Below are 12,594 nucleotides of genomic sequence, written 5' to 3'. Positions count from 1 at the left end.
GCAGGATTTGAACCTGGGTCCCCAGAACATTAGCTGGGTCTGTTGATGTTCCAGTCCAGCGATAACACCATGGGCCATTGCCTCCACCTATGGGCTGTGAGGGAAAGGGAAGGATTAATTGAGTTGCAAGTGGGTGGCACTGCTATTAGTGCTGGTGCAGGTGGGCACAAGATGGTGCGGTGTCCCAGGTGAGTGAGTAGGCAGTGCAGAGTCTTGTAGGGTTCGTGGTGTAGGAGTTTGGGGAGGGTTGGAGGTGTCTGGTTGAGAGCAAATGAGGGAAGATGTTGCAGACCACAGTGAGAGTGGCGGGGCATGTGACTTGATGGGAAGTGGGTGCAACAGCAGAATGGGTCATAGTCAAGAGAACAGTAATGGCAGAGTGAAGAAAGGGAATTGACTTCCTTGTGGCACTGCTGACCTTCTTACCATTTGAGACCTGGCTCTGATCTGGGTGGCAACCTTAAACCAGGCTCCCCCAGTCCTCTGGAAAGCTATCATCTCTCGTATGCATTATACTCTCTACCAGGACACCACCCAATCTCAGTCGGAGACCTTGTGGTGCCATTTCCCCCTCTCCAACATGTTCAGTTACAGTCTATCAATAAGTGGAGCAGGATTGGAATGCCAGTGCTCATCTAGCAGCACTGTGGCACAGGCTTCAGGATGCTGGTCTTTTGGCAGATGAGTGGTGAGTTGTTGTGGGAATGCTGATGGGGATAGGATTGGGACCTGAATGCATGCTAAGAGTCATGTTTGCTGGGCCTCCTGGCAATCACTGCCCCTTCGCTCCATCCATTTCATTTCTTTTTTTTCTCTTTTTGTGAGTGTGTTTTTTATTTTTTAAACTTTTTACCGCCTGTCCATGGGCAGCCTTGGATTGAAAGCCAGTTAGACTGCTGGCCTCAGCAAAGGATTTGAACTCTCAATCTTAGCATGTACTCGACACCTGTCCTCAAAGTGAAGCCTGGTGCGGTCTGCTTTGGAGGCGCTGTTATTCTGAACTTTTTATCTTCTATTTTTTTTAAAATTAATTTATGAATTTCTTATTTCTTTACTTTTTCTAATGTTTTTCCCCTAAGAATTTGTACTTCAGAATCTGTATCTTTGTACCTAAGATGGCATTGTAAGTGGCAACTTGTAAACGTTTCACTGTACTCATGTGAGTACATGTGACGATAAAGCTAATTCTTGTAATTCCTTTAAAAATACTCGAAGCAAGTTCCACTTAGCCTTCTGACTTGGGGGCATAATTGTGATCTTTGAGCTGAGCTGGCGTTCATAAGCTTCACAGTCTGTTTTAGCTTTATTTAGCTTTTACAGACGTGTAGTCCTTCGTGTTAGGAAGCAGCACTATTTTGGAATTCAGATAAAAATGAAAAATCGCCTGGCCATATCTGATATAAAGAGGTAGGTTGCATAATCATTTTCTGTGTGTTGTTTGGATGTCTCAATTTGTCCGATTTGGCAAGCTAATGAGTCTTCATAGATCTGAGAACTGTTTTTCCATCTGGTTGGATTTTATTCACAATTTTGCATTTTTTTCTTCATAAAACCTCTCTGTGCTGTCAAGAATGTGCATCACCCTTCTCAACTTGTACTCAACATTCATTATGAAAGTTTGTCTGGATTACATGAAATTCAAATGCAAGATCAGTGGGAAATTGCTAAATCGTTCAGTGGGCTTCTGGTGATTATTGATTACAGGATAATAAAATTTAGAGTTTCACCAGCCCTGTTCAAGTCTTCTGGTATTCTAATGAGAACTGAGAAATCTTCAGTGTCACTCTTCTTAGCTTGAGTTCAGAATAAATAAATTATTCTTGTCTTAGTAAATCCCATTCCTTGATGTAATTTCTCATTTGGATAATAGCTGTGGTTAGAGGTGATCAAAAGGGAGTTGTATCCCATTATTTAAACTTTGAACTATTTTCAGGGACAATGACAGGGGGAACTATTTCTGAGGTCGAACAGTAACAATAGTCATTGTGAACTCTGAGATTCTTTTTCAATGTTTCTAAAGAATTTGATCAACGTTAACAGGTTTTATTTCTGTTTAAAGTTGAAGATTTTAGCTAATTATAAACCAATTATTCCCCTAACTGCCTTTCATGGTATAGATCATTTGGGTTCAATTTCAACAGTATTGTTGAATCACTATGACCTTCAATACAGCTTGTCAGCAGACACTAACATGGCTCCTTCTGATAAGTGTCATTGCAAACCACCTACCTTCTCTTGGAGTTTGATTTGTCTATGTATTAACAACATTCTTTCTTTTCTCTCTAATCATTAAACGTGCTGAAAGCTTGTCTGTGTTTTGCTTATTCTCCTAGATAAACAGATTCTTTTCTCCCACTTCATTTTTTGAACAATTACATATTGTCTGTATACGTCAGTTCTCTAGTGAGTTTATTTGTTTAAGCCTGAGTACACTATAGTTATACAGTTTGTATTATTTAAAAATTCCTCCAATGAAAGGAACGTGAATAATCAAAATGATGCACTGAATGAGACGTTCACTGGCCAGTTAAAATTTTTACAGTAATTATCTGAGTGCAGATACAGTTAAGGTTTATAAAGATGAAAGTAGAAGGCCGTGTGAAACGTAATTGTTCCTGAGTTGGTGTTAACATGAAAAATGCATTGAAATAATCAGAATTTTCACTATTCAAGCAAGATACAGCTCCATGGATCAAACAATAAACATCCATTTACCACAGAGTGATCATGATTAAAAAGCCAGTTCGCCAAACATATTGCATTGTAAGGCTGAATTTCCCCAGAATTTTTTCCCACGACAATACAGGCAATGATGAGCCAGTTGACGAGATCAGAAAAATTAGATTTTTAATGTTGGTTTTCCACTCGAGTAGAAGGACACTATAAGCATATTGCTGGCGAGCACTGACCGATCTATTTACATACATTTTAATCTTGTTAGTACTTAATCTTTCTTCGTTTATTCACAATTTCCTATTCTGCCAGATGGTGGAGAGAAACTAGATTGGGGCAGTCCCCAAAATGGAACACCGTATGTGTGTCTGCTCCTGCTCACCACTTGCCCTTTAATGCCTCCATCTTGGCCAGCAGTGGAAACCACTTGAAAGATATGCTCCACATACCAAAACCTTTCATTAAAATGTGTTGCCACCAGGATGTGGATGTATACATATCATGTTGGCTTCAAGTTTCCCATACCCCTCTCCTGCAGCATGGAATTAAATATGTTGACCCCTCTCCTGTTCATCATGTGTAAATATCAAAGACAATGATTTCAATGAACTTGTTTTTGTGTATTTTCTTGTCCTCAACCTCGCTGTCTCTGAATCCATAAATGCTCTGTTTTAACAATTAATGATTATGTTGCCAAAAAACCTTTAAGTTGTGAGAGGTAATATGGTAAATTGTTCATTTGTTTTAAAGGGAGGTAGTTCAGCCTGAAGTCAGGGTGTTATGATTGAAGGATAGACGAGACCTAGATGCTAATGTTAATAAATTACTGAAGATATGCAGCAAGCAGTTAGTAAGGCTAATAGTATTACAAGTGGATTTGAGCACAGGAGTAGTTATGTATCAAACCTTGTTTAAATGCCTGGAATGCAGTTTTGGTCTTCTTACCTTAAGAAAGATATTATTCCTGTAGAGAGAGAGTGCAACAAAAGTCCAACAGATATGTTACTGAAGTGGTAGGACTATTCGATGAGGTGAGATTAGGAAGTGAAGGCTTGTATTCTCTACAGTTTTGAAGAATGAGAGGTGATCTCATTGTAACCTACAAAATACATCCAGGGCCAGACAGGAGAGGGCTGAAAATGTGTTGCTGGAAAAGCGCAGCAGGTCAGGCAGCATCCAAGGAGCAGGAGAATCGACATTTCGGGCATGAGCCCTTCTTCAGGAATGAGGCAAGTGTGCCAAGCAGGCTAAGATAAAAGGTATGGAGGAGGGACTTGGGGGAGGGGCATTGGAAATGCGATAGGTGGAAGGAGGTTAAGGTGAGGGTGATAGGCCGGAGTAGGGGTGGGGGCGGAGAGGTCAGGAAGAAGATTGCAGGTTAGGAAGGTGGTGCTGAGTTCGAGGGTTGGGACTGAAACAAGGTGGGGGGAGGGGAAATGAGGAAATTGGAGAAATCTGCATTCATCCCTTGTGGTTGGAGGGTTCCTAGGCAGAAGATGAGGTGCTCTTCCTCCAACCGTCGTGTTGGTCTAGCGATGGAGGAGTCCAAGGACCTGCATGTCCTTGGTGCAGTGGGAGGGGGAGTTGAAGTGTTGAGCTACGGCGTGGTTGGGTTGGTTGGTCCGGGTGTCCCAGAGGTGTTCTCTGAAATGTCCAGCAAGTAGGTGGCCTGTCTCCCCAATATAGAGGAGGCCACATCGGGTGCAGCAGATGCAATGAATGATGTGTGTGGAGGTGCAGGTGAATTTGTGTGGTGGATATGGAAGGATCCCTTGAGGCCTTGGAGGGAAGTAAGGGGGGAGGTGTGGGTGCAAGTTTTGCATTTCTTGCAGTTGCAGGGGACGGTGCTGTTAGTGGATGGTTGGGTTGGTGGGGGGTGTGGACCTGACGAGAGAGGGAGTGGTGTTTTCAGAACGCTGATAGGGGACTTGCGGAACATTTCAGAGAACACCTCTGGGACACCCGGACCAACCAACCCAACCACCCCTTGGCTCAACACTTCAACTCCCCCTCCCACTCCACCAAGGACATGCAGGTCCTTGGACTCCTCCATTGCTAGCCCATAGCAACATGACGGCTGGAGGAAGAGTGCCTCATCTTCCGCCTAGGAACTCTCCAACCACAAGGGATGAACTCCAATTTCTCCAGTTTCCTCATTTCCCCTCCCCCCACCTTGTCTCAGTCCCAACCCTTGAACTCAGCACCACCTTCCTAACCTGCAATCTTTTTCCTGACCTCTCCGCCCCACCCCCACTCCGGCCTATCACCCTCACCTTAACCTCCTTCCACCTATCGCATTTTCCAATGCCCCTCCCCCAAGTCCCTCCTCCCTACCTTTTATCTTAGCCTGCCTGGCGCATGTTCCTCATTCCTGAAGAAGGGCTCATGCCCGAAACGTCGATTCTCCTGCTCCTTGGATGCTGCGTGACCTGCTGCGTTTTTCCAGCAGTACATTTTCAGCTCTGATCTCCAGCATCTGCTGTCCTCACTTTCTCCCAGACAGGAGAGATGCATGCAAGGCTTTTCCTCTGATTTACGAATCTAGAACTAGGGGACACAATTTCAAAATAAAGAGAGGAAGCCACTTAAGACTGGGTTGAAGAGAAACATTTTAATCAAGGATAGTGTATTTTCGGTCCCTGGTTGTTGGATGTGGGCTTTCCGAATTGAAGGAAATATTTCAGCAATTGTGAAAAGAGGACATTAAGTGGTCATCAGTGGACAATGTAAGGGTTTCTGTCAACCCATTCGTGAGTGAATAGGTTGCGCAAAGCTAATTTTTTAAATTCATTCATGGGATGTGGGTGTCACTGACTAAGCCAACATTTACTGTCGATTGCTAATTGCTCAGAAGGCAATTATAGCGTTCATGTTGCAACAATATCATCTGTTGTTGAATATTAGCAAAAATGATAATTATATAAATCCTGAGTAGTTAGCTATTGATCTAGATGAGGTGTAAATTAGAATTCTGTAGTCTTCCAAAAGCAGCATCCCTGCAACTCTAATAAACTCACCTTGAATCATTTAGTTGCAATTAAAAATGTTCAATACAGCAGGTATAAGATAAAGGTCTATGTACAGTTATTGTGGGATTAGCCCTGTTCCTGTGCTTATATTCTTCAGGAAATATTGAAATGGGTTGGGGGTGGGGAAAAGTTGCGCAGGACGAGGGCGAGGTTTTTAACTTCAGCCCAAATTCGTACACGGTGATTGGCACACCCATTACAACCATCAAGAACCACGGGTGGGAGGCCCAAAGCTGTATTCCGATAGATTGGTGTGGAATGTATTGATTCACTCAGTTCCTGACCTCATTATAGTCTTGGTTCAAACATGGCCAAAAGTGTTGAATTCCAGAGGTGAGGTGAGAGTATAGACTTTTAAATCAAGGCCACAATTGACTGAGTGTACCATCAAGGAGCTCCAGTAAAACTAGAATTAGTGAATATCAAAGGGCAAACTCTCCACGGGTTTCTCAGCTACTGCAGCAGTCCATGTTCAAATGGAACAAAACCTGGATAATATGCAAGCTTGGACTGAGAATCTGCAACTGACATTTGCACCACATAAACGCCAGTCAATGACCATCTCCAGTAAGAGACAATCTAACTACCAACCCTTGACATTAAATGGTGTTTACTGAATTCTCCATATCCACATCCTTGGCATTACCATTGACCAGAAATTCAACTGAACTCACCACATAAACACAATGGCTACAAGAGCAGATCAGAGGCTAGGAATACTGCGGTGAGTAACTCACCTCCTGACTTCCCAAAGTCTGTCCGTCATCTACAAGGCACTATACTCCCCACTTGCCTGAGTGGTACTGCTTCAACAGCATTCAAGAAGCTAGAACTGTCCAGGCCAACTGAGTCCACTTGATTGACACCATATCCACAAACATCTACTCCTTCCACTGCTGACACTTAGAAGCAGTAGTGTGTGCTATCAAAAGTTGCCCTCCAGAAATTCACCAAAGATCCTTAGATAGCACCTTCGAAACTCACAAACACTTGCTTCTAAAAGGACAAGGGTAGCAGATGCACCACCTGCAAGTTCCCCTCCAAGCCACTCATGATCCTGACTTGGAAACATATCACTGTCACTTCATTGCCACTGGGTCAAAATCCTGGAATTCCCTGCCTAATATAGACTGAAGTGGTTCAAGAAAGCAGTTCATCACTACCTTCTCAAGCTGACCTAAGGATGGGTAATAAGTGCTGGCCAGCCAGAGATGTCTATGTTCCATGAGTGAATAAAAGGAAGTAGCATTCCAAACATTGCAGCATGAATTGTAGAGTATTCTAATTATAGCATGTATTCAGACACCTCTGTCTAATTCATCTGTGCAGACCAGATATCGTTGATTTAGTCCTATTTGCCAGCATTTGGCCAATTTCCCTGTAAACCTTTCCTATTCATGTACCCATCCACATACTTTCACCACCTCCTTTGGCTGCTTGTTCTATGCACACACCACCCTCGCTGTGAAAAGATTGCACCTTGGGACCCTTTCAAATCTGTTCCCTCTCATCTTAAACCTATGCCGTCTAGTTTTGGACTCCCCTACCCTCATAAAATGACCTTGACTGTTCATCCTATCCATGCCCCTCATGATATTATAAACCTCTATAAGGTCACCCCTCAGCCTCAGACATTCTGAGGGAAGAAAGCCCCAGCCTATTCAGTCTCTCCCTATAGCTCCAACCCTGCAGTTTCAGCAACATCCTTGTAAAGTTTTTCTGAACCTTTTCAAATTTAACAATATCTTTCCTACAGCAGGAGACCAGAATTGAACGTAGTGTTCTAAAAGGGGCTTCACCAGCGTCCTGTAGAGCCATAACATGATATCCTCGATGCATTGACCAATAAAGGCTGGTGTGTGGATGCCTTCTTTATCACTTGTCTGCTGCAACTCTACTTTCGACGAACTGTGCACTTGCACTCCTAGGTCTCTTTGTTCTGCAACACTCCCCAGGGCCCTACCATTTAAGTGTATATGCCCTGGTTTGTCTTACCAAAATTCGACACTTCACCTTTATCTAAATTAAACTCTTATCTGCCACTCATCGGCCCATTGGTCAAAGAGTGATCAATGTCCTGTTGTATTCTAAGGTGATGTTCTTCACTGTCCACTACATCATCTATTTTGGTGTCATCTGCAAATGTACAAACCATACCAACTATATTCACATGTAAATCATTTATACTTGTTATGAAGATGTGGGTGTGCTGTATCTTTAAGAGAGTTAAAAACTAGCAGAACTACCTGACAGCACCAAGTGTTCTGAATAAGATGCGATGTAACATGTGGTCCAGCAACTAGGGTAGCTGGTTGCCTGGACGCAAAAACAAATTTGAATTAGGCCAATCTGTTTAAGTTATACCCAAAACAAATGTTCTCCCCATGTCTATGTGGATTTCCTCTGGGTGCTCTGGTTTCCTCCTACAGTCCAAAGTTGTGCAGGTCAGGTGAATTGGCCATGCTAAATTGCCCATCGTGTTAGGTGCATTAGTCAGAGGGAAATGGGTCTGGGTGGGTGACTCTTCGGAAGATCGGTGTGGACTTGTTGGGCCAAAGGGCCTGTTTCCACACTGTAGGGAATCTCATCTAATCTAAAACCAAACTCCAATCCAGTTTGAATTTAGTATATTGACAATATTAAAAGCCAATGACACAATCCAATGCTTTGGGGGTATAAGACTGGGGAAAATTGAATACTTGGTGGAGAACTGCCAAAAGACCAACAGATGTAGGCTGCTAGTTAGAACACTCTGAGAGGTACCTGTCTAGAGAAGGAGTTTGCACAGAGAAAAACATAACACTGATCTGGAGAGCAAATCTACAGAGGAAGTTATAAAAAGAAGATTCAATTGCTGGCTGGTTTTGAAATTTGAATTTTTGGTAAATTGTAATCGGGTGTTTTATCAGACGAGTATTGTAGAAGGGGATGGTAAAAGATAGGTTAGAGAAGGGAGTTGGATATAGTTATTATTTCATTATTCTCTGTTATACTTTAAGAAATTATATTGTTAGTTTTTACTTTAAATAGTGACCTTTGGGATAGATCTTGGCCTCTCGAATTTTCACATATTCCTGCATGGGGTAAATCTTTTCTGTGCTACACATTTAAATTTGGAGGGGGGGGGGGTTACCCCTGTTGTTAACATACTGATGACAAAAAGCAGTGGAATCCAGCACCAATCCATGCAGCACACTGCTGGTCACAGGCCTCCAGTCCAATAAACATCCCTCTACTTCTGCCCTCTGTCTCCTACCTTCCAGCCAATTTTGTATCCAGTTGGCTAGCTCCCCCTGGATTTCATGTGATCAAACCTTGTTAACCACTCTACCATGCAGAACCTGGTCGAACGCATTGCTGAAGTCCATATAGACAATGTCTATCGTTCTGCCTTTTTCAATCGTCTTTGTCACCTCTTCAAATAACTCAGTCAAGTAAATGAGGTGTGATTTCCCACTCACAAAACCATTTTGACTATCCCTAATCAGGCCTTGCCTTTCCAAATATGTGTAAATCTGTCCCTCAGAATCACTTCCAACAACTTACCCACCACTGAAGTCAGGTTCACTGATCTTTTCCTTCCCACCTTTCTTAAATATTGGCACCACATTAGATGCCCTCCAGTCTTCTTCTCATCTGCGGCTATCGATGATTCAAATATCTCAGCAAGGGGCGCAGCAATCTCCTCCCTAGATTCCCACACAGTTCCAGGATACACCAGATCATGTCCCCAGGATTTGCCTACTTTTATGCACTTTCAGACCTCCAGCACCTCCTCTTCTGTAATATGGACACTTTTCAAGACATCGCTATTTATTTTCCCAATTTACTAGTTTCTATATCCTTCTCCAGAGTAAGTACTGACTTGAAATATTTGTTTAGTATCTCACCCATCTCCTGTGATTCCACACATAGACAGCCTCATTGATTTTTAAGGGGCCCTATTCTCTACCTGTTACGTTTTTGTCCTTAATATATTATTGGAATCTCTTTGAATTCTCCTTAATGCTATTTGCCAAAGCCACCTCATGTCTCTTTTTTTGCCCTCCTGATTTGGGTTTAATTATTTTAAAGGCTATTGAATAGAACTTGGCTTTGGAATTTTACAATGGTCCATTCGACCTGGAACTGCTGACCTCAATAAAGACATTGGCACCGAAAGAGATTTGTATTCCAATTAATTTTCTTTCTACCAGAATTGAAAGATAGTATTCTGGTGCACTGTGTCACCTACTTTCTCTTCTGGTACATTTAAGGTTATAAAATAAGTCTCTAACAGTAGAGATAGCAATGAAAAGATAAATATTATTATTCAGTTGACAGTTGGACAAAATATTAAATGCACTTTTAACAAAATTATTATAGAATTTCATTTCGAATGGTGTAAAGGATTTTAATTTTCCATGAATAAATTGCTACCCAGCTTCTGTACTGTAAGTGTGTTGTAACTTTCAACAATTGACCTCTGGGACTGAGTGTAGGTTCATGATAATTTAATCAATTAAAACATGTAGAGAGTCTTTTCAATCTAAATAGTAGAAAGGTTCTGAGAAACATGGAGAGAAATTCAGTGTTCTTATACGATGTTGGTCGCATGTACATCTTCACTATCCAAATTCCAATCTTGCTTCATACAAAGATAAACAGATGTCCATTCTAAGTCATAGGTTCATGTTGTTAATATTTACTTTAACCGGTTAAGGATCATTTAATTTTATGGTGGTCTGCCCCAATTCTTATCAGTGACTGTCACTTTCTAAACCCCATTTGACTTTGAATGTTTTGTTAATGCTAACTTCTTGTTTGTACAAGGTTCGCTTACAGATTCCTACTGATACTAACTTCTAGGGATAAATGGTTCACTTGGGAATTTGCTGACTGCTACAGAAGAATAATTGTTTATCCTTTACATCTTACTCCCTCTAACAAGAGCTATAATAACCTTCTTCGATACCATCTTTCATACCTAATTTTGCTGTTCTGCTTATTTATTTGATTAAACCAGAACCACTCTTAAAATGCCTCGGATGTAAAGAAAGGTTTGGACTTCAAAACATATTGGGAAAGGACAAACAATAATGCCTTGATTCTGATTAGAAAGTCCTTCATTCAATTTAATCATCTTGTGCTTCCTTTTAATATAGGTGTTAGTCTTGGGAAATAAGAGAGACCTTCCTAATGCCTTGGATGAGAAACAGCTAATTGAAAAAATGTAAGCCTTTGTTTTTTCTTTTCAGAATATTTTCAAATACAGAGTATTAGTGATGATAAATTGATTAGATTTGCATAGGAATAATCTCACACCTTCCTTACAGAGAAACTAGAATTTTCCATTTTGGCAGGTTTCAGGGATATCTTGGTCAGGACAAAAGTTCTGTCCTTGTAGAGTTTTCTGGGATCAAGCCATATATTTTAAATAAGATTCCTCGTCTCCAAAAAGTTTTTAAAAATTTAATCTTTTTCTTCTAATCAACCTGTTCAGAGATAATATTACACCTCCCAGTCCAGGGCTAGGGACATTACCACTGTGCCACAAGAGGGTGTCTGGTCTCCATTGGGCACTGTGTCTCTTGATATCTTCATGTCACTGAATGAGTTGCAGGTAGTCCATTTTAAATTGAAATCAAGTCTAATTATGCAGCAAATCAAGTCTATGTAAACAAAGCACCACAGCAAGCAATCTTCTGGGGGATAGAAAAAAACTTTATTGAATTACAGTAAATAGAACTTAAAACTGAAATAGTACCAATGTATACTGATAAAAGCAGGATCATCTCTTCAACAAAGTACATGTATGAACAATGAGAATATACACAAAATAATTTCCTTTTTTTTAGCAATGTTGTCCCCGGGCTTGATCAATAGAACAATGTCCCAGTCTCAACTATCCTAGTTGTGTAGAATGATGTCACAATATTCTTGGGGAGTGCATTGGGATTTAGATTGAGCTTAGTTGAAGAGAGCCTTGGGATCTGTCATAGTGCAGAGTGGTGGGCAGTTTGCAGGTTGGACACACAAAGGTATAATCAGAATAAAAAAAATCCTAACAAGGCAAGCAGTCCGAGAGCATAGTTCCCATAGAAAGTCTGGACCTTCATATCCATGGCGGCAGTCTGTCCAATTTTTTTCCAAAATAACCTTAATGGATTCTCTCATACTTGTGTGACTTAGAAGGCATTATAGTTGATATTGAAGTACATTTTTCCTGGATTTATACTGCATATCTTTATTCTTAGGAATCTATCTGCTATCCAGGATCGAGAAATCTGTTGTTATTCAGTGTCCTGCAAAGAGAAGGATAACATTGGTAAGTGTATCTGGTTCTATTTAGCTTTGTATTTCGCATTGAATTCAAACTTCAGCACCATAGACAGCTCTGCCTAGGATAATGGTCCCTCAAACAGGATCACACTTGTAATTAAAGATACATTCGTTCTTAACTGTTAAACCCATCCAATACTGGATGATTTAGAAAAGACAGGTTAACCTCTGCTTTTATGCTTCACTTCCTCCATTGATAATTCATTAAACTTTTCTGTTTTTATAATTATCTACAAATGTGAGGAGCTCATGGATTTCACAATGTTTGTGGTAATATGTTCAATTATCATTGGTGCCTTAACTTCTGTCCACTTTGCCACCAGGTTGAGCCTCTGTCAAGGTGCTGCTTCATCTGACTCTAGTCCCGAACCTGTACCCTTCACTAATTTCTCCAATATCTTCCTTAATGCCCTATATTCCTTCATGCCATCTCCAGCTCATTCTGGTTAAACATAGGGAGACCTGAACAATAATGGTTCTTGTATCAAATGCCACACTTCTTCCTTTGACTTCCTGCTTCCTGCTTCCTGACTTTTGTTTTCTTAGTCCTCTGTCAGAAAGACTGCTTAGT

At 41.1% G+C, this 12,594-nt stretch overlaps 1 protein-coding gene across 1 annotated transcript in view; it reads left to right on the top strand.

Moving 5' to 3' along the window:
- LOC140458265 (ADP-ribosylation factor-like protein 8B-A) overlaps positions 1-12,594 on the top strand; it is a 98,414-nt gene that overhangs the window by 70,659 nt on the left and 15,161 nt on the right. Inside the window, exons 5-6 of the mRNA XM_072552661.1 lie at positions 10,847-10,914; positions 11,939-12,009. Of these exons, the coding sequence (XP_072408762.1) occupies positions 10,847-10,914; positions 11,939-12,009 (139 nt within the window). The remainder of the gene's footprint in view (positions 1-10,846; positions 10,915-11,938; positions 12,010-12,594) is intronic.

This window comes from Chiloscyllium punctatum, chromosome 32 (genome assembly GCF_047496795.1).
Source record: "Chiloscyllium punctatum isolate Juve2018m chromosome 32, sChiPun1.3, whole genome shotgun sequence".
NCBI classification, from domain to species: domain Eukaryota; kingdom Metazoa; phylum Chordata; class Chondrichthyes; order Orectolobiformes; family Hemiscylliidae; genus Chiloscyllium; species Chiloscyllium punctatum.
The sequence above is the reverse complement of the archived record's forward strand: the minus strand, read 5'-3'. Positions and strand labels throughout refer to the sequence as shown.